General features: G+C 58.9%; 2 protein-coding genes across 4 annotated transcripts; one reads left to right on the top strand and one right to left on the bottom strand.

The window, feature by feature from the left end:
* The first annotated feature begins 2,550 nt into the window (after positions 1 to 2,550).
* Positions 2,551 to 9,699, top strand: AIP (aryl hydrocarbon receptor interacting protein). Of its 2 annotated transcripts, none has more exons than XM_012665534.1 (6): positions 2,551 to 2,779; positions 5,730 to 5,909; positions 7,950 to 8,138; positions 8,623 to 8,799; positions 8,902 to 9,035; positions 9,378 to 9,699. In XM_012665534.1, exons 1-6 carry the CDS (start codon positions 2,681 to 2,683, stop codon positions 9,448 to 9,450), a joined length of 852 nt encoding a protein of 283 aa, XP_012520988.1. In that variant the 5' UTR covers positions 2,551 to 2,680; the 3' UTR covers positions 9,451 to 9,699. The 2 variants fall into 2 exon arrangements, with proteins under 2 accessions (XP_012520988.1, XP_012520987.1); XM_012665533.1 differs by having other exon boundaries at positions 8,902 to 9,043; positions 9,378 to 9,691.
* A 598-nt stretch (positions 9,700 to 10,297) lies between these two features.
* PITPNM1 (phosphatidylinositol transfer protein, membrane-associated 1) lies at positions 10,298 to 23,827 on the bottom strand. 2 transcript variants are annotated; one of them, XM_012665531.1, is made up of 24 exons: positions 23,630 to 23,827; positions 22,579 to 22,695; positions 20,956 to 21,170; positions 20,746 to 20,867; positions 20,306 to 20,530; positions 18,176 to 18,502; positions 17,999 to 18,094; positions 17,809 to 17,916; positions 17,081 to 17,142; positions 16,738 to 16,988; positions 16,265 to 16,454; positions 16,034 to 16,141; positions 15,643 to 15,800; positions 15,352 to 15,557; positions 14,698 to 14,868; positions 13,878 to 14,039; positions 13,490 to 13,638; positions 13,273 to 13,383; positions 12,803 to 12,919; positions 12,472 to 12,620; positions 12,228 to 12,377; positions 11,945 to 12,128; positions 11,470 to 11,598; positions 10,298 to 10,829 (listed from the first exon to the last, which is right to left on the bottom strand). In XM_012665531.1, exons 2-24 carry the CDS (start codon positions 22,654 to 22,656, stop codon positions 10,566 to 10,568), a joined length of 3,732 nt encoding a protein of 1,243 aa, XP_012520985.1. In that variant the 5' UTR covers positions 22,657 to 22,695; positions 23,630 to 23,827; the 3' UTR covers positions 10,298 to 10,565. The 2 variants fall into 2 exon arrangements, with proteins under 2 accessions (XP_012520985.1, XP_012520986.1); XM_012665532.1 differs by lacking the exon at positions 23,630 to 23,827 and having other exon boundaries at positions 20,956 to 21,037; positions 22,579 to 22,598.
* Positions 23,828 to 23,975: the final 148 nt, after the last annotated feature.

Raw genomic sequence — 23,975 nt, 5'->3', positions numbered from 1 at the left:
ATTTCATTGCAGAGTGAGCTAGTTTCCTTAGAACTACCTACCAAACAACAGGTTCTTTCTCCCTCTGAACTGGGGCCACCTTTATCACATATCAACTGTACAGTTTCATACACACACACACACACATGTGTATCTGTTCTAAGCTCTCTTTTTTATTCCTTTGGTCCCCTTGACTACTTCTCGCAGTATCATACGTTTTTTATTATTACAGTTTGTGGCGTGGTTTAATGTGGGAGGGCAAGTCCCCTCTCTTCGGTCATCTTTTTCAAACCTGACCTAGCTTTTCATGGACCTTTATTCTTCTATAGAAATATTATTAAAAAAAGTTTTCAAATTCTTCAAAAATTCTTTCAATTTCTACTGGGATTTCATGGAATTTCTAGATTAATTTCAGGAGAAATCACATCCTTAAGCGTTAAGTTGTTCTATTCATTAACAAGATTTTGTCCCTTCAGTTGTCCGCGTCTTCTTTTATGTCATCGAATTGTTTTTTCTCCAAAAAGCTCTGGGTTGTGTTTTTATTTTCTAATTCATGGGTTTTATTGCTGTTGTGAATGATACCTTTTTTTCTATTGTATTTTCGAGTTGGTTATGGCTGGTGTGAAGAGTGCTAATTTTTGTTAGCTCGTTTTTTATCCCCCGTAACATTGCTGAACTCTCTAATCCGTTAGAGTAGATTACCCTGTAGATTACGTTGGATTTCTATGTCGATATAATCTGCCAAGGACAGTTCACTCTCATTTCTTTTTCTCGGCTTATTGTTTTGGCCAGGGCTTCTAAGGCTATGCTAAATGGCATCAGGGTAGAGGGCATGTTTGTCTTGTTCCTGATCTTGAAGAGAATGTGAATATTTACTCCATCATACTTAATTGTGTATGATTTTTATCAACCTGAGAAAGTTCCTTTTTGTTCCCGTGTGAGTTTTTATCATGAATAATCATAGAAGTTCATCAGATGGTTTTTCTGCATGTTTTGAGATAACCGTATCCATTTTCTCCCGTAGTCCACTGATGTGGTGAATTACAGGAACAGATGTTTCTAATGTCAAACCATTCTTACATTCTTGGAACAGACTCTACTTGATCTTCATGCATTTTTTTGGGAAAAAATTTATTCTTAATTGTGGTAAAATACACATAACATAAAATTTATCCTCTTAACCATTTTTAAGTGTGTAGTTTAGTAGTGTTAAGTATATTCACATTGTTGTGCAACCCAATCTCCAGAACTTTTACATCTTTCAAAACTGAAACTCTATTTAAAAATTTTTTTTAAATTTACAGTACATCATGACATTTAATCAAAACTGAAACTCTATACTCACTAGAGAACAAGTCCATTCCCCCTCCCCCCGCAACCACAATTTTACTTTCTGTCTCTATGAATTTGACGCTCTAGATACCTTGTTGTAAGTGTACTCATACAGACTTTGTCTTTTTGTGACTGAGATTTCACTTAGCACACTGATTCATTTTATGTACACTAGTGAATTTAATTAGCTTAGTATTTTATTTAGAATTTTTCACATCTATATTCATTAGTAAAACAGGTGTATACTTTTCTTGCCTTGTGGTGCACTTATCTAGCTTATTTAAGAATATTAAACTAGCCTCATGTTGGTCGACCTTCCCTCTTTTTCCATTTTCTGCAAAAATATATCTAAGAAATAGGAAACAGACTCGTTGCTTCAAAATTGGATGGAACTTGTCTGTAAATTTTCTGCGTGCTAAAAAAAGAAAAAAGAACCAAGCATGTTTCCCCTTCACCTCAGAGGTCCTGTCCCTCCCAGAGGACTTCTTGTTGGAAAATTAACCGGTATAAATATGTGAGACACTTAGCACCTGGGTCACATGGGAAAGACAATAATCCTCCACAGTTGCGATGATGGGATGAAGATAGAACAGGAGCCCCAAAAGCTTGAAAGTGGGGGCTGAAGAGTCTCACAGCTGTTGTTCACAGCCGATTTGTAGAGGTGAAGAGAAACGCTGTTTTAGCTCTCAAGGTACCGCTTTTGTATCCTTCATCTATTATTCCCTAACATTGATTGGGCACCTACTACGTGCCAGCCACTCTGGACTCAGCGGTGACGACAGGCTTACCCCTTTTGCGGAGCGTACGGCTCCCACAAGGATACCCAAACCTTCCTTTCCCTCCCGCCCCTCCTCTTTTTATTTTTTGAAAGAGAAAAATCCAGGGTGCAAAATCACGACAATCGTACTAGATATGCAAAAGAAAAAGCCAGAAGGGAATACACAAAGTACTGGTAGTTTTAGGGCGTGGCATTACAGGTGGGCTTTTTGTTTTCGTCTTCCTAACTCTGTAATGCTGTTACATCTACAACTTTAAATGCAGGGCCGCAGTTCCAACCAAGTCTATGACACAATTGCTAGGGACGTGCCCGCCGCGCCCTCCCGGCAGAGCCAAGCCCCGCCTCTCAGGCCAGCTCCGGTTCCTCCCGTAAGACTGCCTCAGGCCCCGCCTCTGGGCAGACCCGCGCGCTCAGCTGCGGCGCACAGAACCAATCACCGTTCGTTCCCACGTTCATGCCCCTTTTGGCTTCTGCCCTCAATCAAAATGGCGCTAGCTCGGAAGCTGCCGAGGCCCTAGAAGTTGCCGAAGCAGGTCCGGAAGCTACCGAGCAAGTCCGGAAGTTGCCGAAAGAGAGCAGCGGGGAAGGAGGATGGCGGATATCATCGCAAGACTCCGCGAAGATGGCATCCAAAAGCGTGTGGTACAAGAGGGCCAAGGAGACCTCCCTGGCTTTCAGGATGGAACCAAGGTTCGTGTCTACCCTCTCCGCTTTCCCCCTTCGCGGCGCGGTGCGCATGCGAGGCGGGAGGAGGCCTTAGGCGAGAGGTTGCGCATGCCCAGATAGCAGCGGCCAGTGACCCTACAGCTCACATGCGGAGCTCGACGCTGATTGGTCTGAATTTAAGTAGGGGGTGAATTTGGGTGCGTCCGCCCGGTCCCCAGGCTTGGCTTTGTGGCTGCATTGGTCGGGGAGGCCGTCAGTCATCACAGGCAGGTTTGGGGGGTGGGTTGGATCTCAGCGTTTGCACAGACCCGGCGCTGGGGGAAACCCAGGACCCGAGCGATCCTGAGGCCTCTGGTTATCAAGGTTCATGATCTTTTGTATATGGAAGGGCCTGGGGACGCACAAACCCAGAGAATAGGTCCAGAGGACAGGTCTGCCAGACGCAGAATCCTTTGGTGGCTTTCCTCCTGCACTAGTGGCTCGCTTGGGACAGATGAGGACTGGGAAGTAAAGAGCCTTCCACCTTCTTCCGTTTTACATCCAGGCCCCGGGCTCCAGCCTCTCTGGCTTTAGCCTCTCTGGCTCCCTCCCCACCACAACCTCCGTCTCCAGGCTTCCCTGCCTCTGCTCCTGTCCTTCCCTCCTCCTGAGTGCCTTTCCCAGTTGCCACTTGTCTGCAAAGTAGGGTGTTTCCCAGGGGCAGCCCACGTGCCCAGCAGAGCAGTGACACAGGACATGCATATTGAGCAAATCAATAAAGATCCTCACTGGCCTGGTACTGGACACTCCAAAAGAAAGAGCTGGTGGGAACGAGTGTATCCTCCCTGGCCAGTGCCGTGCCAAGTTGGGCAGCTAAAGATCCCAGCCCAATGCAGCGTGAGTGCTCACAGCAGAGGGCGGATGTGTGGCTCAGTGATCTGCTATATCAAAAGGGATCATCTCTATATAAAGCTATTGTGTATCTATAATAATTAAAGCAAAACAAAAAGGGATCTTCTCTAAGAAGAGAGAGGGTGTGGGTGCATGTCCTATGGGCTGGGGGGGTTGGCGGCCTTGGGAGAAGGAACTGGCAAGGAAGATTCTGGAGGGCACAGACACCAGAAGTAGAGAGTATTGTAAAGGTAGTGTAGATCTGTGAACAGTGACACCCAAAGAACAGGAACGGGTAGTATTAAATAACCAATTGCCAGCATTCATTGAGTGCTCACCATGTGAGCATTGTGCTACACGCTCCCACAATGTGCTGCCTGTCCCACAATGCAAGATAGGTGCTATTGTTTTTTTTTTTTTTTTTTGAGACAGAGTCTCACTCTGTTGCCTGGGCTAGAGTGCCGTGGCATCATCCTAGCTCACTGCAACCTCAAACTCCTGGGCTCAAGCGATCCTTCTGCCTCAGCCTCCTGAGTTGCTGGGACTGCAGGCATGCGCCACCATGCCTGGCTAATTTTTTCTACATATTTTTAGTTGTCCCACTAATTTCTTTTGATTTTTAGTAGAGACGGGGGGGCGGGGGTCTCACTCTTGCTCAGGCTGGTCTTGAACTCCTCACCTTAAACGATCCTCCTGCCTTGGCCTCCCTAAGTGCTAGGATTACAGGCGTGAGCCACCACGCCCGGCCAGGTGCTATTGTTGATTCCATTTTACTAATGTGGAAGCTGAGTTCAGAGGAGCAGCATGGTGCAGCAGTTAAGAGCGTGGGCTGCTCTAACCATATCCTGTCGAGGGTTCAATCTTTAGACCTCTTCTCTCTGCACTCACCCCAGTGTCATTTCTTTAAAAACTCTTCGTGCCTGGTTACTCCCAGATGCATATCTCTAGCCTTTACTTCTCCCTTAAACTTGACATACAGCTCCCTACTCACCATCTCCACCTGGATGTCTGGTTGGCAACTCAAACTTACCCTGCCCCACCCAAGCCTTCTCCATGTCAGTTAGGGGCAGTGCCCACCTGGTTGCTCAGGCCAAAAAACCTGGAGTTTCCCGGGTCCTCCCATTCTCTCATGGCCCACAGCAAATCCTCAAAATTCATCCTGGATCTGACCTGCCACTTCTGCCATTGCCACTGGTGTAGGCCATCCTTGTCTCTGCCTTGGGTTGTTGCAGTGACCTCCTAACTGTCCTCCCTGCCTCTGTTCTTGTTTCCCTACAGTCTGTTCTCATCCCAGCAGCAGAACTCCCGTCAGATTCTGTCCTTGTTCTGCTTGGAGCCGCCCAGTGGCTTCTGTCTCAGAGTCAAAAACAAAGTCCTCACCACAGCCTGCAGACCCCGTGGGGCCACCCTGCTGACTGTGACCCCATGGTGCACCCCTCCCTGTCGTTCACTCTGCTCTGCCTCACAGGCCTTAGGGCTTGGACACACCACACTGCAAGGCTTTTGCACCTGCTGTTCTTTTGGCCTAGAAAGTTCCGTCCCCAGTTCTGCCTGGCTCGCTTGCTTCCTTACTCCGTTCTGGTCTCTGCTTAATGTTGCCTCCTCAGAGAGGCCCCCCCAACCCCACCACTCAGTTTAAACTAGTCCCCCCTTGCCCCAGTGTTTGTTTTCTGATCAAAGTGCTTAGCTTCACCTGACACAGCCCACTGTTTTGTTTGAGGCCCGTCTCCCTCCTCCACAGGCTCCATGTCGGCTCCGTGGGGGCAGGGACTTTGTCTCGCTCACTGCCACGTTCTGGTGTCTTGGCACAGAGCTTGGGCACATAGCAGGTGCTCAGTAAATATCTGTTCAGGAGTGATTGGAGCCAGACTGCTTGGGCTCTTGTCCTTGCCCAGCCACCCACTGGCCGTGTGACTTGGGCCCCTTACTTCCCTCTCTGTGACTCAGTTTCCTCACCGTGCGATGGGGTAAAGCCAGGTGTAAGATCAGCCTTGAACCTGGGTAAGCCTTGTCCCTTGTGCCATCTGCAGGCTGGGGGCTGGATTTGCCCTTGGGGGTCAGGTGAAGGTTTGTGCCCTTGTCTAATCTTGTGTGTGGCCCACAGGCCACGTTCCACTACCGGACACTGCGCAGTGATGACGAGGGCACCGTGCTGGATGACAGCCAGGTGCGAGGCAAGCCCATGGAGCTCATCATTGGCAAGAAGTTCAAGCTGCCCGTGTGGGAGACCATCGTGTGCACCATGCGTGAGGGGGAGGTCGCCCAGTTCCTCTGTGACATCAAGGTATCTGTCCTATACGCATCTTCAGTATCTGTCCAGCCACCCATCCTCAGTGCCCCTGCCCTGGCTAGGCTACCAGCTCTCTCCAGACCACCACGCCCGCCTCCTGACCGGGATCCCGGCCTCCATTCCGCCTTGTCCTGTCCATTAGCCAGACTGCAGCCAGGGGACTTGTTCTCAAATACAGATGACCCGTACCTCCCTTTGCTTCAAACCGCTATGGCTCCTGGTCATTCTCAGGATATAGCATAATAAGTCTTCACTTAACATGGTCCATAGGTTCTTGGAAACTGTGACTTTAAGTGAAACAATATACAGCAGGTCCTTGATTATGTTAATTTGTTAAAACGTTAATGAGGAGAGAAATGGTTTCATTATGCAGCGTACAATGAATCGGTGGTGAGGACCTGCTGAGTAAGCTATAGCTGCTGACATGGCCCTTTTGGGTCTGGCCTCTGCCCCCTATTCAATCTCCCAGCCTTTCCTTCCCATTCCCCCTCTTAGCCAAGATCCTTCCTCATCATTCAAAGTTAATTCCTGGGTCACCACCCCCAGGAAGCCCTCCCTGACTGACAGCAATTGGTCTGAATCCTTCCTCTGGGTCTTCCAACCCGCATGTCCTGCTTGGCCAGGATCTAGTCTTCTGCCTGGTCCTAACTACTGCAGGGCAGGGATCGGGCCTGTTTACCTCTAGCTTTGAAATGCCCAGCGTGGGCCAGCCCAGAGCTAAGACTTAGGAAATGTCCTCTGGGTTAATGTTAGCCCAGCAGTCAGCCCTGTGCTGACATCAGGGGCGGGGAGAGGAGCAGGTTACACTGGAGCGGGAGTAGCCTGATTCCCAGCATCCCAGCAGCTTCTCCAGGTGAAGGGTCAGAGGCTAGGTCCGCTGTGCCTGTCTCTCCCCTCCCCTCAGGGTTTTTTTTTTTGAGACAAGGTCTTGCTCTGTCGCCCAGGCTGGAATGCAGTGGCCTCATCATAGCTCACTGCAACCTCAAACTCCTGGGCTCAAGTGATCCCCCTGCCTCAGCCTCCTGAGTAGCTAGGACTACAGGCATGTGCCACCACGCCTGGCTAATTTTTCTATCTTTTATAGAGACAGCAGTCTCTTGAACTAGCCCCAAGCGATCCTCCCGAGTTGGCCTCCCAAAGTGATGGGATTACAGGCATGAGCACCCAGCCTCCCCCGAAGGGTTTTTTTTTTTTTTTTTTGAAACAGAGTCTCACTGTGTTGCCCGGGCTAGAGTGCCGTGGCATCATCCTAGCTCACAGCAACCTCAAACTCCTGGGCTCAAGCGATCCTTCTGCCTCAGCCTCCCAAGTAGCTGGGACTACAGGCATGCGCCGCCATGCCCGGCTAATTTTTTCTATATATTTTTAGTTGTCCTATTAATTTCTTTCTATTTTTAGTAGAGACGGGGTCTCGCTCTTGCTCAGGCTGGTCTCGAACTCCTGAGCTCAAACAATCCGCCCGCCTCGGCCTCCCAGAGTGCTAGGATTATAGGCGTGAGCCACTGTGCCCGGCCTCTCCCGAGGGTTTTGAAGTTGCCACCCTGGGCCCAGTTCCTAAATAGGTCCTGAATCGGGTAGGGGTGGGACAGGGGCAGGAGGAAGAGATGCTAGGAACAGGATGTGCTGGGGCCCCAGTAATGGTGCAGAGTCCAGCTGGTGAGGGTGGGTGGGGCAGGGCACATCCCTGGAGGGAGAGGAGGAGGCGAAGGGAAGAATTTCCCTGGGCCTCTAAGGACGGGGAGACAGGGGTGGATGGTGGAGTGTGTGTGGGGGCGTGTAGGTGCTCAGTTTGGAGGTCAGAGAGCGTGGCAGAAGCTGGAGCTTCCGAGGAGAGAGGGCTGAGAGGCGGGGGAGTCCTGAGGGAAAGCCCTCCTGCTTTTCAGTGGGGCGGGGGGGCCCTGGCCCAGTTGCTGCCCCTCTCTGGGCCTTTGTGTCCCTTCTCATGGTGTCGGGAAAGAGGGCTGGGCCTCTTGGACCTGGTGCCTGGCCAGCCCACACTGATAGTGCCCCTGTCGCCCACTTGCCCTCCTGCAGCACGTGGTTCTGTATCCGCTGGTGGCCAAGAGTCTCCGCAACATCGCCGCAGGCAAGGACCCCCTGGAGGGGCAGCGGCACTGCTGTGGCATTGCCCAGATGCACGAGCACAGCTCCCTGGGCCACGCCGACCTGGATGCCCTGCAGCAGAACCCCCAGCCTCTCATCTTCCACATCGAGATGCTTAAGGTGAGGGGCCACCGAGCCCCAGGCACCCCACCAGACCACCGCCGCCCAGTCTCACAGTGGCACTGGCCCTGCCTGCCTGCCTGCCCCGGGGATGGACTGATGGGGCAGGTGGTGGGCTCAAGAACACCTGGCAGTCCCCCTGGGTGTCCCTTCCTCCTTCAGGTCTCAAATATCACCTCCTCCAAGAGGCCTGCCCAGCAGTGCTTTGCAGTCCCGTAGGAGGTCATGGCAGTCCCCCCACGGACACGATCTCTGCGAGGGCAGGATTTTCACCGCCTTGTTCACTGTCTATTCTTAGTTCTTGGCACAGCGCTGGGCTCATAGGAGATGCTACGTAAATGTTTGTTGAATGGTCAAGCAAACAAGTGGCTCCGCGGCTGGAATCTGATGTCTGGAGGCGCAGCCAGCCCAGACGCCGGCTGGGTCTGGTGCTACGAAGCTCTGGAGCCCCCAGTCCCCCATGATTTGGCTCATGCCCCGGCAGGTGGAGAGCCCTGGCACATACCAGCAGGACCCGTGGGCCATGACAGATGAGGAGAAGGCAAAGGCAGTGCCGCTCATCCACCAGGAGGGCAACCGGCTGTACCGCGAGGGGCAGGTGAAGGAAGCGGCCGCCAAGTACTACGATGCCATCGCCTGCCTCAAGAACCTGCAGATGAAGGTGCTGCCCGGAGGCTAAGGGGGTGCGTGGAGCGGGGTGGGGCAGAGCCGGGGGCCCCCGGGTCTTGACATTTTTTCCCCACTCCACGCCCCACGGCCCCAGGAGCAGCCTGGGTCCCCTGACTGGATCCAGCTGGACCAGCAGATCACACCCCTGCTGCTCAACTACTGCCAGTGCAAGCTGGTGGCCGAAGAGTACTACGAAGTGCTGGACCACTGCTCCTCCATCCTCAACAAGTACGACGGTGAGCACTGGCTGTGGGCTGCCAGGGTGGGCCTGTGGGCGGTTGGAGAGTGGCTTTCTCCTCCCTGTCACCACTGCGCATTGGGGCGCACGACTGAGCCTTTGACACCCTCCATTCTGAGCTCCCACAGGAGCCTGACCAGATGCCCCCACCCAGGCAGAGTGTGGGCCTGTTGTGCCAGCAGAGCATGAAGGGTGCCAGGGAGGCAGGGGCGGGGGCATCCTCAGGTCATGCAGGGCTCTCTCCCCTGCTGGTGCCAGGACACACGAGGCCAAGCAGCTGGCGTGTGCCCCCTCATGCCCTGTGTGCCTGCTGCCCCCGGTATTCCCTGCAGACAACGTCAAGGCCTACTTCAAGCGGGGCAAGGCCCACGCGGCCGTGTGGAACACCCAGGAGGCCCAGGCTGACTTTGCCAAAGTACTGGAGCTGGACCCGGCCCTGGCGCCTGTTGTGAGCCGAGAGCTGCGGGTCCTGGAGGCGCGGATCCGGCAGAAGGACGAGGAGGACAAGGCCCGCTTCCGGGGCATCTTCTCCCACTGACAGGGCCACTCGGCCCTGCCTTACCCGCCAAGCCCAATGTGCTGCTGCCAGCCCACCCGCCCCTGCCACATCACGCTTCTCTGTATATAAAGGCCTTATTTATCTCTCCGGGTCTGCCGAGCTGGTCAGTTGGGAGAGCCAGGTCACTACCTGGTATTTCCTGGTACTTGCGTGGCCCTTGGCAGAAGCCAGAGGATCAAGGTTCTAATCCCAGCTCCCCATCCACTGGCTCTGAGAGTTTGCTGGGCCTCAGTGTCCCTGACAGAGAACCCAAGGTGGTGGGCTCTGTCTCTTGCTGGCTAGGCCTGGGGTGCGCCAGGAGCCTCCGGTCTTAAAGTGGAGATAAAGTGGGCACAAGCCAGGCAGCGCGGTGCCCGAGCGAGGCGGTCTCCCGTGTGGCCCCCCTGCCTCTGACCCCGTGGTCCCCTGGCCTCAGCTTCTGGAGGCAGAGGTTTCAGGCAGTGCCACATCTGGGCTGAGGGTCGGGGTTGGGTGGGCTGACCAGTCAGGAAGAGGCGTGGGGACGAGGACAGGACAGAGGAGGACAGGACAAGTCTTTTGTGAAAGGTTTTTGGCCCAGGCCCGCATCCTGCCCCTGCCTCTGACGTGCTCTGTGACCTTGGGCATATCTCGGGCCCTCTCTGGACTTCAGTGTCCCCACTGAACTGGAAACTGTGGGCTCAGCTGCCCTGGGCTGCCAGGCAGGCGGGTGACTGGGCGGGATGCAGGTGGTGTTTATTCTCATAGATTTACATACACTGGAACAGCCTCTGGGCCCTGCCCACGCCCTCCACCCTCCCCCAGGGCTGGGTCCCCCCATGTGAAAGGGAAGTAACAACCGGGGGGCAGACTAAGATGCAGGGTGGGGGGCTGGGCAGCGAGGGCTGGGGCCAAAGGTCTGGGTCCCCAGCCGCCCACACGTGGCTGCCCGGGCCTCTCGAGTGTGTCCATAAATAACCCAGGTCCTGTCACAGTTCGGGCCTCACTCTTCACTGTCCAACTTGAGGCTGATGCTTCGGGCCTTGCCCCGTGCCAGGGTGGTGGGCGGTGTTCCCGGGCCCTCTCGCTCCGCCTGGCTGGGGCCCCTGGAGCGCAGCAGCTGGCTCTGTTTGCGGAGGAAGTCCACGGGGGCCGCCACGCCGTAGCTGCTCTTGGCCAAGGCAGCCCTTGGGGGTCCTGAGGGGGTGTGAGCGTGGGAGCCCGCCTCCAGCTGGCCCAGGTGGGCCACGTAGCCGTCTGACAGGAACTGTGGGCGGGGTGGGCAGGGATGAGGGGTGCTGGCTAGGTCTATACGCCACCCTCCCCTGTCCATAAGCACCTGAGGCAGGTCGGGGACCCAGCAGTGCCGGCTGGACAGCAGGCCTGGCACGGCTCGACCTGCAGCCGCCTCTGCATAGAGAGGAACCCTACAGGAGTCAGAGCGCCTTGGCTTTACTCCTGGCGGGCCCCTCTCTGGGTCTCAGTCTCCTTGTCTGTAAAGTGGGGTCTGGGGGAGAGCAACAGTGGCCAACATCTAGTGAGCACTTGCTTTGTGCCCAGCCCTGTGCCTGTTGATGTGCTGTAAATGATGTGATCTTTGTGATAAGCTGACAGGTCAGTGCCATTATCACTTCCATTTTACAGACCGGAAACCGAGGCTAAGAAAGGTCAAGGCCCATGCCCGAAGCCATGGCAGAGTGGGACCAGCACTCGGTCTCGAGCACACTCCAGCTGGGTCATCACCTCTGGTCTGCACCGCAACTGGGCGGTTCCACGCTGCTCGTGGCCCTTGTCCTAGCAGAAGCCCAGGTTCCCTGCGGCCAGTGAGGCCTTCTCCCAGCTGCCTGCGATGGGTGTTCCTTGGCCTGGGACTCAGGCTCTGGCCCCCTCCTTCACATGGCCCTCACCTGGCACTGCGCCTGCAGCTTCCGCACAGCGCGGCCCACGATGTAGGTCTGGCTCGGGGACAGGCCCAGTGCTGCGTACACAGCCACATCTTTGGGGGACCCATAGCCGGCCACGATGTTCAGTTCTACCTGTGGCCGAGAGGAGGGTCAGCCACCACAGGGGCTGGGACTGTGCAGCTGGGGGCGGGGTCTGTTGGGCTTCCGCAGTCATGTTGATTTGGGGGCAGGGCTAGTTGGTGGAAGGCGGGGACGTGGGGGCCTAATGGTCCTAGTCATTGACCCAGACTGGGCGGGGCCAGCCGAATCTCCCTAGTTAGAACCGTGAGGGCAGGACCAGAGGGAACCTTCCAGTCAGTTAGGACCAGGGGGTGGCATGGAGGGGCTGGGGACTTAGGGGTGGGACCAGATGGGCCTCTGTTGTTCTAGGGCAGGGGGAGGGCAGGGTCAGGAGGGCGACCCTCCCCAGCAGCCACACCTCCTGCACCAGGCTCTGCAGAAACATTGCTTTCTGGCGCAAAGGGTCGTGGGTGAGGCCGTCGCAGAAGGAGACGACCCCGTGGGGGAAGTTGTGCTGTGATAGCCAGGCCACCACTCGGTGCTTCTGCATGTCAGGCCGGCCCGTTACGTACACGATCAGGTAACCAGCGTCCTGCCAGTGCCTGCAGGGTAGGGGTGGCAGTCAGCTCCACTGGCCAGGGGTGCGGGCCAGGCACCTCGGGGATTTCCGGGGGCAGGGTGGGGGCGGTTGCGGCTCCTACCTGACCACGTCCACGGCGCCGGCGCGCACCTTGGGGTCGCTGCCCATGATGGAGACGCTGGCGGTGAAGGAGCCGTCGATGCTGAAGACCACGGCCTCCGTGCCGCGGGCCACCACCGTCAGGCAGCACTCGGCGTACGTGTGGTCACCCCTGCGGCCCATGGGGGCAGGGAGGGGCGGTGAGTGGTGTTGGGGCAAGGCCTGGGCAGCCCGCCCTGCAGAGGCCTGCCCTGCCCTGGGCTCACCTGACCACCATGCGCACCGGGTAGACACCGATGCCCAGCACACGCTCTGGGGGCACCGGGAAGGCGAGGCGGCCCGAGCTGTTGGTGACCTCGGTGCCAAAGTGGATCCATTTGCCCGACAGCGGCTGTGTCATGATATAGACGTCCACCTGGCGGGGAGAGGTGGCGGGAAGGTCCATGGCGGCAGAGCCCCCAGGTTCCCTCTGGCCCAGGGTGGAAGAAAGCAGAGGAGGGTCTGTTGTCGGGGGTAGGTGGGGTTGGGGGACCAGGAGCTGTTCGGGAAACAGGAGGCGGGGCTGTGAGACCAAGGGCTGGGGCCCCGGGTCCTGACCTTCTCTCCGGTGAGCGTGACCACGTCCAAGGGCCCGTACATGAAACGGCCGCTCAGCACCTGCGGGCGGCCCTCGCACACTACCGTGTCGCTCGCCCGGTGGTTGGAGGTGACGTTCTGGCGGGAGGAGATGGCATGAGCGAGGCCAGCACGAGGGTGCTGGGGCAGCAGGCGAGCGGCGCGCGGCACACCCGGGGCGGGGCCTGGGGGAGGCGGGGCCGCAGAGGGAGCGGGGCGTGCGCCGTCGTGGCCCGAGCCGTGCGTGACAGGACGCGATGCGGAGCATGAAGCATGAAGCCGGGTGGATGAGCGCAGATCCAGACCCGAGTAGCGCGGAGCCGGGAGACCCGCGGTTCCCAGGGGCGGGACCGAGGCCACGGGGCGGGGCCAGGGCCATGGGGGCGGGGCAGGACTGGGAAAGAGTCAGGCCTGGGGCTGTGAGGGGCGGGATGCGGGGGCAGGGCACATACCCGGATCTTGACCTGGGTGCGTTTGCGCTGCCACTTCTCCCTGGGGAAGGCCGGGCTGTAGATGGACGGCTCCTCGCACTCCGCCAGGTGTGGCCGCTCCTTCTCGATCACCTGTGCGAGACACATGTGAGGCCACGTGAATGCGAGGAGGTCTGCCCCTCCCGGGCTCCCCATCCTTGTCGCGTTCTCGTCTCCCCCTCCACGTCCCCGGGCCCACCTGGCGTAGGATGAAGGCAACCACATCTGCGGACTCCCAGTAGCTGGCGTGGAAGAGGTGGGGCAGCGTGACGGTGGGAAAGGCGGTGAGCGCCTCGGGGCAGTACAGCGAGTAGTCGATCCGCTTGGTCCCCCACCATCGCTCCAGGACTGCGCGGCAGGGCGCGCGGCGAGTCAGGAGGGCCTCCTGCCCGGCACCCATCTGCCCCGTGCCCTTCCCTCCCGCTTTCCCACCACGTCTGCTCTCGCCAAACCCGGGCCGCGCGCTGGGGGCCGGGGTCCAGAGCCAATGCTGGGGAAGGGGATTTCGGCTGGGCCTTGGCGGTGGAATAGGGCCCTCTCTCCCGCCCTCCAGGCTGGCCTGCCCAGGCGGTGGCTGGCTGACTTACTCTTCACCACCTCACTGGTGGTGCTGGGGGCGGCTGGCTGGGCTGGGGGCTCAGTGCCTAACTCGCTGCCCTTCCAGAAGGCACCACTGGCTGAGGTGGGCGTTGAGGGCACCATCTCCAGCTCCTCCAGAAAGAGGCCCGAGTGGGCCTGCAGAGTGTCAGCTGGGGGAGGAGGGGCAGCCTCAGCAGCGGCTGGGCTAGGCTGCCCTTCTGTCCTTTCACCCAGGGGCCCCAGGATGGCTCAGCCCTGCCCCTCCGCCGTCTTCCCTGCCAGCCCACCCTGGTGGCGTCCTGGCTGGGGCTGCACTGCCCCATATCTGGGTGGAAGGGAAGTGGAAGGCATGCTCTCCTCTGAGCTCACCCCAGCAGCCAGCTGTGTTCCTGCCCGTCACCACCTGCCCGAACACATGCACGCCCGTGCCTGGCACAGGCCCACTTGTGCCATGGGGCCAGTGGGTCCCCAACTGCATGCATGACTGCGTGTGCCCCCCACCAATACACGCACACAGTGTACCCCTCCACACACAAACACTGGCTGCTTTCAGACATGAGCACACCAGCATCACTCTGCCCCCTCCCTAGCTTAGTCTCTCTCTAACATAGCTTAGCTAACCTGCCCCCCACTCACTCCTGGGCTCAGAAGGTCAGGGGGTCCTGGGGATCCAGATCCCCCAAGGGGCCAGGGTAGGGCTCCCTGGTCCTGGGAGTGGTGACAAGAGAAGTTTCCCATGACGTGGGAAGTACCTCATGCCTTCTGCTACCCTCTCCCTCCCTGTTGCTGCGCCCTCTCTCTTTCCCCTCTGTCTTGGTTGGGGCATACCCAGCAGCAGGGATGAGCCGTCTCCCAGGGGGAACTTCTGGTAGCGGGGCACGGCCAGTGGGGCGATGGCCTGGAACTTGGGGGCCAGCAGGGGCTCGAGGCGCGAGGCACAGGGGTCAGCCGCGTGGAAGAGGTTGTAGATCTGCTCACAGGCTGGCCGCATCTGGGCCACTGGGTACCCAGAAAATAGAGAGAGGTGGGGAGGGGCTTCAGCTGGGCATTCTGGGAGCTGGGGGTATGGAAGCAACATCAGACATGCCTTGTGACCCTGAGTGAGCACTTCCCAAACTGCACTCGCTGGGAGTCACTAGGGTCCTGCGCAAAGTGAGACCGATCTCTTGGCTAAGAAGAGCTCAGAGCCTTCCGTCCACTGCCGGGGTTCAGGATGAAGCAGCTGCCGGGCCTGGTGGACTGTGCACGTGGAACATGGCGTGGGGTGAAGCTCCTCCCAGTGCACTCTGGGAGAGCCAACCCCAGCAAGCCCCTTCTTTCTGGGCCTCAGGTTCCCCTTTCTAGCCAGACCTTTTAATGGGCACAGTGGGGAATGGCCACGATAATGCCAGCAGCTCAGGTGAGATGAGAGGCCACAGGAGATGGGGGGAGGGGGCAGACAAAAGATGAGAGGCAGCCCCCACCCCAACCCAGAGGGCTCACCCTCCAAGGCGGGCATCACGGTTTTGCGCAGAGCCAGCACCAGGCCCAGTGGGGAGCCGAAGAGGAAGAAGCCAGAGACCTTGAAGTCGAGGCGGGCAGCGCTGGTGGGGCCGTCGGGAGCCTCAGAACTGGCAGCAGGCGGACAGGAGGCTGTGCTTGCCCGCCGGGGCTCCCCAGAGGAGGCCGTGGCGAGGGCTGCCTGGAGGCTGTGGGGGAGGAGGGGCGCTCAGCGCTGCAGCCTCTGTAGTCCAGCCTGTGCCCAGGGAGGGGATGATGGGGCAGGGACGTCACCTGTTCTGAGAGCCCTCAGGCTCAGGACCGGCCACGTCACTGGGGGTGCGCTGGGCAGGCAGGGCTGAGGGTTCTGGGCTGGCCCGACCCAGCCCTTCCACCCCCTCTGCCAGGGGGTCCCGTACTGAGCCGACCTCTGGGGAGAGCAGCTCATTGTTCTAGATGGAACAGGGGACAGAAACATCCTTAGGCCTGGAGACCATTCGACTTCTACTTATTTAGAAGTGAGGAGAGGGGTTTGGGAGTTGGGTGGGGCAGAGTCCCAGAGGAGACTTGAAAAGAAGGCGCAGGGACCTGCCGCTCACAGAGAGGTCTTATTTCAGGGGGCAGAGACCTAGGGACAGAGAGAGGCAACCCCCCTCTTGAGGAGGCCAAGTTCGGTCACACTGACCATGCTCCCCCGGCGGCTGCTGCCCCGACTCCCTGTGCTCACGCTGGCGCTGTGGCAGAGCGCGTCAAAGCCCAGGATGCCACCAACACCGTCTCCAATCAGCACGACCTGGGCAAGAGGGTGGGCACCGTCAGGAGAGGCCTTGTCCTCACCCAGGCCGGGCCCCTTCTGGGCTGCATGGAGTGCAGCGAGCCGATGGACTGCTTCCCAGGAATGTCCCTAGTCGCTGACCTGCCCACAGAAGCCGGTGCCCTCTGGCGAGCGCAGGAAGGCCGAGTAGGCCTGGTTGGTGCGCGCAATGACAGTGGCCACGGCACCCTGGTAGCGGGACGATGAGGTGGCCAGCAGCGGCAGGGCAGCCAGCGGAATATGGTCTTGGGAGCGGGATAGGCTGTCGCCGTCATGGCTGTAGGGGCTCAGGCTGCAGGAGGGGGTGTGGTGGGTGGGTGGGGGGCCTGCAGTCCCACTGCTACCGCCCACGTTCCCTTGGCCTGCTGGCAAGCCCTGGCTCTGCACGTCCTTTTTGGGGTGTGTCAGTACCCACAAGGCATTTGAAATGGAGCCATTCCCCAGAAGGAGGTCCAGCCGTGTCAATGACTGTCCCCCGTGACTGGCGTCCCTCCCCCCATGGGGCCTTCCTAATCCTAGGAGTCTGTGCCTTGGGGACCCTGTGTGTTCCCTGCCCTTCCACCCCTGGCCAGTACTTGGAGACAAGGGCATAGGCGGCAGCGCAGATGGGCGGGCAGGGCACCAGTCGCAGTGCCACGTGGCCCAGGGCCTCAGGGAAGTGGATGCGGGTGACAGCCTCAAAGGCCGAGCTCAGCGTCTGCACATCCGCCTGCTTGGAGTTGGCGTCTCCAGGTCCCGAGTCCAGGATGTTGCCGCTGTGCAGGATGAGGAAGAGGGCGTGGACTGCGCACGCCTCGGCCCCCAGCTCCCCAGCTCCATCTGGGCCCTGCAGGGTGCAGCGGGTGCCAGGGGGGTCAGAGCAGTGGCCGGGCCAGCCAATGGGCAGAACTTCGACATGGGGTGGCCAAGCATACTTGCCTCTGAGTCCCTGGGTGCTCGGGCCCTGTCTTCGATGCCTTTAGCAGCCTCGGTTCCAGGGTCTGTAGGGCAAGGGAGAGCCAGTGAGGGGGACCAAGGGGACCATGGGATCCTCTCATCCAGCACTTCAAGTACGCCAGTCTGGTGTCTGCCCTCTCCTCTCACTGACTCGCCCAGGTCGTTTCGCATTTCCAGGCCTTTGCCCGTGCCGGTCCTACGTGCCTGTTTGGCAAAGTTCTAATCCTGCCACGTCCAATGTGGTGGCCATTAGCCACAGGCGGCTATTTAAATTTAAATAAATTCATATGTAATACAATAAAAACTTCACTTCTTCAGGCACACTAGCCCCATTTCAAGTGCCTGAGAGCCACATGTGGCTGGTGGCTACCATATTGGGCAGCACAGATCTAGAACATTTCCATCACAGAAAGTTCTGTTGGCCAGCGCTGGTCCTATCTAAAACCCAGCACAGACATCACCTCCCGTGTGAAGCCGTCATGGACTCCAAATTCATTCCTGTATTGTGTGTGCTCTGTCTGAACCGTGGCTACATTCTAATCATCCATCCATCCATCATCCATCTATTTCCTTCATCTGTATATTTAATGAGCACCTTCTCCAGACTGACTTTCATCTTAGGACCCCATTAAACTTAGGACTGAGTTGTTCCCTGAGTCCCCACTGCATACCGGGTGCTGGTGGCCGGTGTCCTGAGGTGGGATCTTTACCTGGCGCCCCCTCAGCCTCTGTTGGGGAGGCAAAGGCGTCGATGAAGTCGTTGGAGTTCCACTTGGTCATCTCCTTGGGGAAGATCTCGTCACTGTCCGAGAAGCCTTCTGCGGAGACAGGGAGCTGTGTCATGGAGTGGGAGAAGCTGCTCAGAGACACCTGCCCCCCCAACAGGGCCTCAGTGCTGACCGTGGGCATCAAAGAACTCCTCCTCGGAGCTGTTCTCGGAGTCTCGGGCGATGTTCTGCATGCGCCACTCGGACAAGCTCTGGGGAGACACGCCCCCTGCGGGGCGGCTCAGCCTCAGCCTGGGCACCCAGCCTGGGAAGGTTGCTCCCTCCCATCCTGTCCCACGCCCAGCCTCACCTCCATGTTGGGACGAGTAGGAGGAACGGGAGGACGAGGACCACTGCTTCCCAAAGCTGGCATCGGGGGAGGCATTGGGGCCAGGCGGAGCCTCAGGCCCATCGGGGGTGCCAGCATTGCTGGCCCCTGACCGGGCCTCGGTGTTTGGTTTCCCCGGGGGCTGGGCCTCGGGCCCCTCACTGCCCGTGTTGCACTTAGCCATGCGCTGGGCCAGCATGCGGGCGGTCTCCTCCTCCAGCGCCCGGATGTCGGCCATACTCAGCTCTGTCCACTCGTCCTGCCAGCACCAGGCCTGGCGGTGGGCCCGCAGCATCACCCGACGCAGACCTGTAGGTGCCCAGGCATCAGAGCCGTGCCCCCTACTGCCTCTCCCTGCTACCCAGCCATCGAGGGTGGGTAATGGCTCCCCTGGGTATCCCACCCACCCAGAGCCACAAAGTGGAGCAGGGCCAGTGCTGTCTAGGGGAAGGGAGTGGAAACTGGGGTGTTTGTCTTCCTGCCCCAACTCCCTCCTTGCTCACCACCTTGTCTGTCTCTCTGAACACCCCGACTCTGAGTATTGGCCCCACCCCATCACTGCAGAAGCTGGGACCACTGCTTGCTCTTGTTTTCAGCTGGCTTCCTGCTGATTTCTTAGGGATTAACAGTTAATTAAGGTGTTAACAGTTAGTGAAATTGTTGATGGTTAATGAAGGTGTTAATAGTTAATGGAAGTGTTGGCACTCAATGAAGGTTGTAGGTGAAAGATGATACCCATTCTGGGATATTTTTATCTGAAGCAGAGGGATAAAGTTAGAAACTCTTAAATGTCTAGGAAATAAAGTAATAATGGTTCAATTATAATTATAAACTTCTAGAAGGAAATAGATCAGAATCTTAATTGTGCTTATATGTGGGTGATTTTAATTTTCTTCTTTGTGCTTTTGGGTATTTTTTCCAAATGCAAGACAAAGAGCGTGCATCACTGTCTGAGCTCAATTTCCTCATCTGTAAAATGGGACCAGTAATCATCCTTGCCTCGCAGGGTGTTGTGGGTATTAAAGGAATTCTTGTACAAAAAGTGATTAGCAAAGAGTCTGGTGGGTTGTGATCACTCAGTCAATATTAGCTCTTAATATCTGGCCCAACCTCTTCCTCATTTACGGAAGAGAAAGTTAAAGGACAGAGATGGCCAGTGGCTTGCTGGAGGTGCCATGGTGGGGTCAGTAGTAGAGCAGAAGCCAGGTCACTGGGCTCCCCACCCAAGGATCGTCCCTCTATGTGCAGCATCCCTCTATGTGCCTCGGACCTGGGCAGCGAGGCAGGGCTGAGCTGCAGGAACTGCAGGGGTTAGGTTGAGGGGAGGTATGGGCCAGGGGCACCTGGACACCAGGGCCAGAGGCTGGGACTTGGATCTTGGGGTGGGATGGTACCCTAGAGAGAATGACATCAGAGTCACAGCCTCCCAACCTGCATTCTTTAGCATGCTGCCGGTTGGGGTTGGCGACCCTCCCAAGATTCCCTAAGTGTCTCTTGACTCACAGGACGATGGAGAATCTTAGAATATATATATTTTTTTGAGACAGAGTCTCACTCTGTTGCCTGGACTAGAGTGCCGTGGTGTCAGCCTAGCTCACAGCAACCTCAAACTCCTGGGCTTAAGTGATCCTTCTGTCCCAGCCTCCCAAGTAGCTGGGACTACAGGCATGCGCCACCATGCCCGGCTAATTTTTTCTATATATTTTTGGCTGTCCAAGTAATTTCTTTCCATTTTTTAGTAGAGACGGGGTCTCGCTCTTGCTCAGGCTGGTCTCAAACTCCTGAGCTCAAATGTTCCGCCCGCCTCGGCCTCCCAGAGTGCTAGGATTATAGGTGTGAGCCACCGGGCCTGGCTGAGAATCTTAGAATCTTGATGGAAGCAGCAGCATCTTGGAATGTCAGAGCCAGCGTGACATCAGAGATCACGATGTCAGCTTCTTGCTTCCGTGACCTCCCACTAGGCTGTGCCCACCTCTGCCTCTGTGCCCCCACCTCAAATGGAAGTGGTGGCTTTCTGCTTCTGTGTCCCCAGCAGATGGGGAGCATCCTTGGCTGCGAATGCAGGGTCCAGTGCATGCTGGGTAAGCAGAACCTCCCACACCAGGTGCTCACCGACATCGTGGATGAACTGCTCGATCTTGGCCTGCATGCCCCAGTAGCGGAACTCCACCTTGCACAGCTTATAAGCGCACATGAGGGGCCCCGTCTGGGCTGCTGTCCGCACCCAGTCATCAGCCAGTGGGCCTCGGCCCGTCTTGACCGAGTGGTACAGCCGGGGGTCCTCTTCCGCTTTGTATTCACCTGGGGCCACTGCATCCCGCACGATGTCGATGGTGTCTGGCGGGGGGGCGGGGGGGGTTGTTTCCAGCAAGCACTGAGTAATGCCAGCTGATTCAAGCCCCCGCCCCCTTCCCCCTGGGGCTTGGGAGGACAGCCTTTCACAGATAGGACCTGAGGCCCCAAAAGAGCTGGAACTTGTCAGAGGCAGCACACTGAGGCAGCAGGGGGCCTGAGAGGGGGTCCAGGGTCCCCCCCACAGCTCCAGGCCTCACCCAGGATGCGCTGTCTCCTCTCAGCCCCACTCAGGTTGAAGACATTCGGCTGCTGGCCCCCGTCAGGCAGGTAATAGGTCTCTATTTCAATGGAGAATTTCTCCACGAAGGGGCAGGTGTACCTGAGCAGAGGGCAGGGTTGGGGCTCACTACTGTGCCCACCAGGACTGTCCCCTCATGGCATGGCCTGTGCCCGCCCTACCCACTCACCGGGTTCGGGTGTAGGGGTAAGCGTTCCAGGATTCCTCCTCCACCTGCAGGGCAGCCTTGGGCAGCAGTGCCCGGAACCAGCCTGGGATGTGGGAGCCCACGTGGTACACCTTGTGTGTGTACTGCCCGCTACCTCCAGGCCCATCCGTGTAGGGCCGGTTGGCCAGGATCTCCACGCCGCTGCCCTCACCACTAGACTCCTCCCGGCTCTTTTTCTGCGGCCCAAGGCAGAGCAGAACAGGGAGCTTGGCCCTAGCTCAGCTCCCGGGATCCTCTGCTCGGCCTGGTGCCCTACACAACTCTGGGGCTCTGGTTCTGGCCTTTTCAACTCCCTGAAACCCAAGCCTGACCCCCCTGCAGCTCTCTGGGATCAGGGTCACAGATGCTGCCTGGTCCCCTGTGGGGTTCTGTACCCCACATTCAGTTCAGTCATTCAAGTATTTACTGACTGTCTGCCCCACTCCAAGCATTGCTTGGGATTATTAATTGGGATATATGGATGACTTGAACAAAGACCTGTGGCTTTGTGGAATTTAGGTTCTAGTGTAGGGAGATAGGCAGCAGGAAAAAGCAAATTATATGGTATTTATGAAGGTGCTAAGTGCTCTGGGAAAGAGAGAGCACAGAAAAGAAAGTGGGGATCAAGGCTTGGGGACTGCAGCTTTGATGTGCCGGTCAGGGAAGGCCTCACTGAGAAGATAACGCGACCCTGACTTGACCAAGACTTGAAGGAGTCGAGGGAGGGGCCCAGCGGATGTGGGGTGGGGGAGTATTCCAGGCAGGGGGGAAGCCAGGGGGAGCCCCCAGGTGGGAGGGAGCTGGATGTGCTTGAGGAGCAGCAGGGAGGCCAGGGTGGCTGGAATGGAAGCACAGACCAGAAGAGGACACGCACCTCCACTTCTCAGAGGCCCTGAGCCTGGTCCCCTCCCTCTCTGGGACCCCAGTCCCAGCTCCTGCCACACCCCTCATAGCTTGAGAGCGCCCTATCCTGTCCTTTCACAGCTCTGGAGCCCAAACTTGGCCCTCTCCGCCCCCTGAGGCTGGATCCCACAGTTCTGGAGAACAGATGTGGAGCAGACCTCCCCAGGGCCCTGCGCCAACCCTCTCACCTCCCCGAGAGCCCACCTGGCCCACTCTCCTCACAGCCCAAGCCCAGACCCCTCCCTCACCGCCGTCCCCACCTGCCCCGTCCCTGTCTCCCCATGCAGCCTGATCCTCACCCCCTCTCCCTGACCTCCTAGGGTTGCCAAGACCCCACACCCTCTCCAGACCCCCTCCTGCCCTTCTCTGCCACCTAGGTCCCCCTCCTCACCCTTGCCTCCTCATCGGCTGCCTCCCTCCCCGCACGGGATTACAGATTCTGAGGAGGATTAAGGGAGATCGCAGGAGGCTGAGCAACACCGGCTGGGCACTTAGTGGGTGGGGGCCCCACTCAGCCCTCTGCACCCTTTCCCCACAGCCCTTACCCAGCCCCGCGTCCGAAGAGGAGCCTCTCTCTCCTCCCCTGGGCTCCAGCCCTCAGGAGCAGGGCTGCGGGGGTCAGCTGGGCTCCACCCCTTGCCCCCTGTGCGGCCTGCGCCGCGCTGTCGGCCCCTCTCATCTTCCCCGGCCCACCGCCCTCACCTGGATCATGTAGAGCTGGGCCACCTGGTACTCGTCCAGGCTCATGGGCAGCACAATGTGGTACTCCTTGATAAGCATCCTGCAGGCGCTCGGCGGGCCGCGCGGCCTCCGCTCCGCCTGGCGCAGGGCACGGCGCGGCCGTCAGTTCGGGGCGGCGGCGCGCGGTCCCGAGCCCTGCGCGCCGGCCGAGCGGCTGGCGCGGCGGGACCCCATGGCCCGGCCAGCCGCGGGGGACGCAGAGGCGAGCCCAGCGCTGCTGCCCGCGCCGCCGGGGGCCGGGAGCCGCAGCGAGGCTGAGCGCTGACCTCTTTTCCGCGCAGCCCCCGCCCCCCGCCCGCCCGTCGCCATGGCAACCGCGCGCTGACGCGGGCCCCCCGGAGCGGCGGGCTCTGGTCGGCGGGCGGGAGGGCAGCCTCGCCTCTCCCCCCGCGGCCGCGTCCGGGGCCCCTTCGAAGCAGCATCCCTCGGGAGCGCGCCCCCAGGAGCCTCCCGGCCCCTCCTTCCAGGCCCGCCTTCCACGACCGGCCCCTCGGGGGCCCGCCCCCTGCATCCCTTTCCCCGACTCGGCGGCGTCGGTGTCCCCCACTCCGGGACGTCCCCCAAGAGCCTTGTGCCTGGGTGTCTGCGCGGAGCGGCCCCGTGCGCCCCTGCCTTCCGGGACCAGACATCCCCGCTTTCCCCGCCCTGGCGGGCAGCCAGGTCCTAGACCTCCTCGTCCCCAGCATCCTTCCTGGACCCCTGGCCCTCGGCGACTCTCCACTCGCCTATGCAGCCATCCTGTCATTCTTCCCGGCGGTTGACCCCTCCTCAGCTGAGGCAAGAGCTGCCCCACTTGGCGTCCCCCGGGCCCCCGACCCGGGAGACCCGCTCCGCCCACCTGCGCCCCGGCCGGGCGCCACAGTTCCGCTGCAGACACCCCTCCCGCCCCCCCCCCCCCCCACCTCGCGCCCAGCCGGCAGGCGAGAGGCCCCGTTGTCCCCACTTCCCTCTGCTCCCCGGCGTCCCCGTCCCCAGCCGTACTCCTGGCCCGCCTGCCGACGTCCCGGCTCACCTCTAGCTTAGGGCGGGTGCCCCTCACCCGGCCCGGGCGGGGGCAGCCGGCCAGTGGGTCGGAGTCCGGAGCGTCCCCGGGCCTGGCCTCGGGTTCCGGCAGTGGCCGGACTCTCCAGAGGCGCAGCGCCGGCCCATGGCCCCGACCTTCCTCTCCGTCCGCCCGCCGGCGCCCCTGCCGTCCCTCCCCGCCGCCCGCCGCGTCACTGCGGCCGCCCCGCCCCCTTCCTGGGCCCGGCAGGCCCTCCCCACCCGTGCGGGGTCCCGGCAGCCCCGCCCGCAGCAGAGGAGGGCAGGCCCCTGCCTTCCTTCCCCAGGGCAGCGGGGGAAGAGGCCATTCCCCAAAT

Source organism: Propithecus coquereli, unplaced genomic scaffold (genome assembly GCF_000956105.1).
Source record: "Propithecus coquereli isolate 6110/MARCELLA unplaced genomic scaffold, Pcoq_1.0 Scaffold120, whole genome shotgun sequence".
In the NCBI taxonomy this organism is placed as follows: Eukaryota; Metazoa; Chordata; class Mammalia; order Primates; family Indriidae; genus Propithecus; species Propithecus coquereli.
This window is presented reverse-complemented; position numbering and strand designations above follow the sequence as displayed.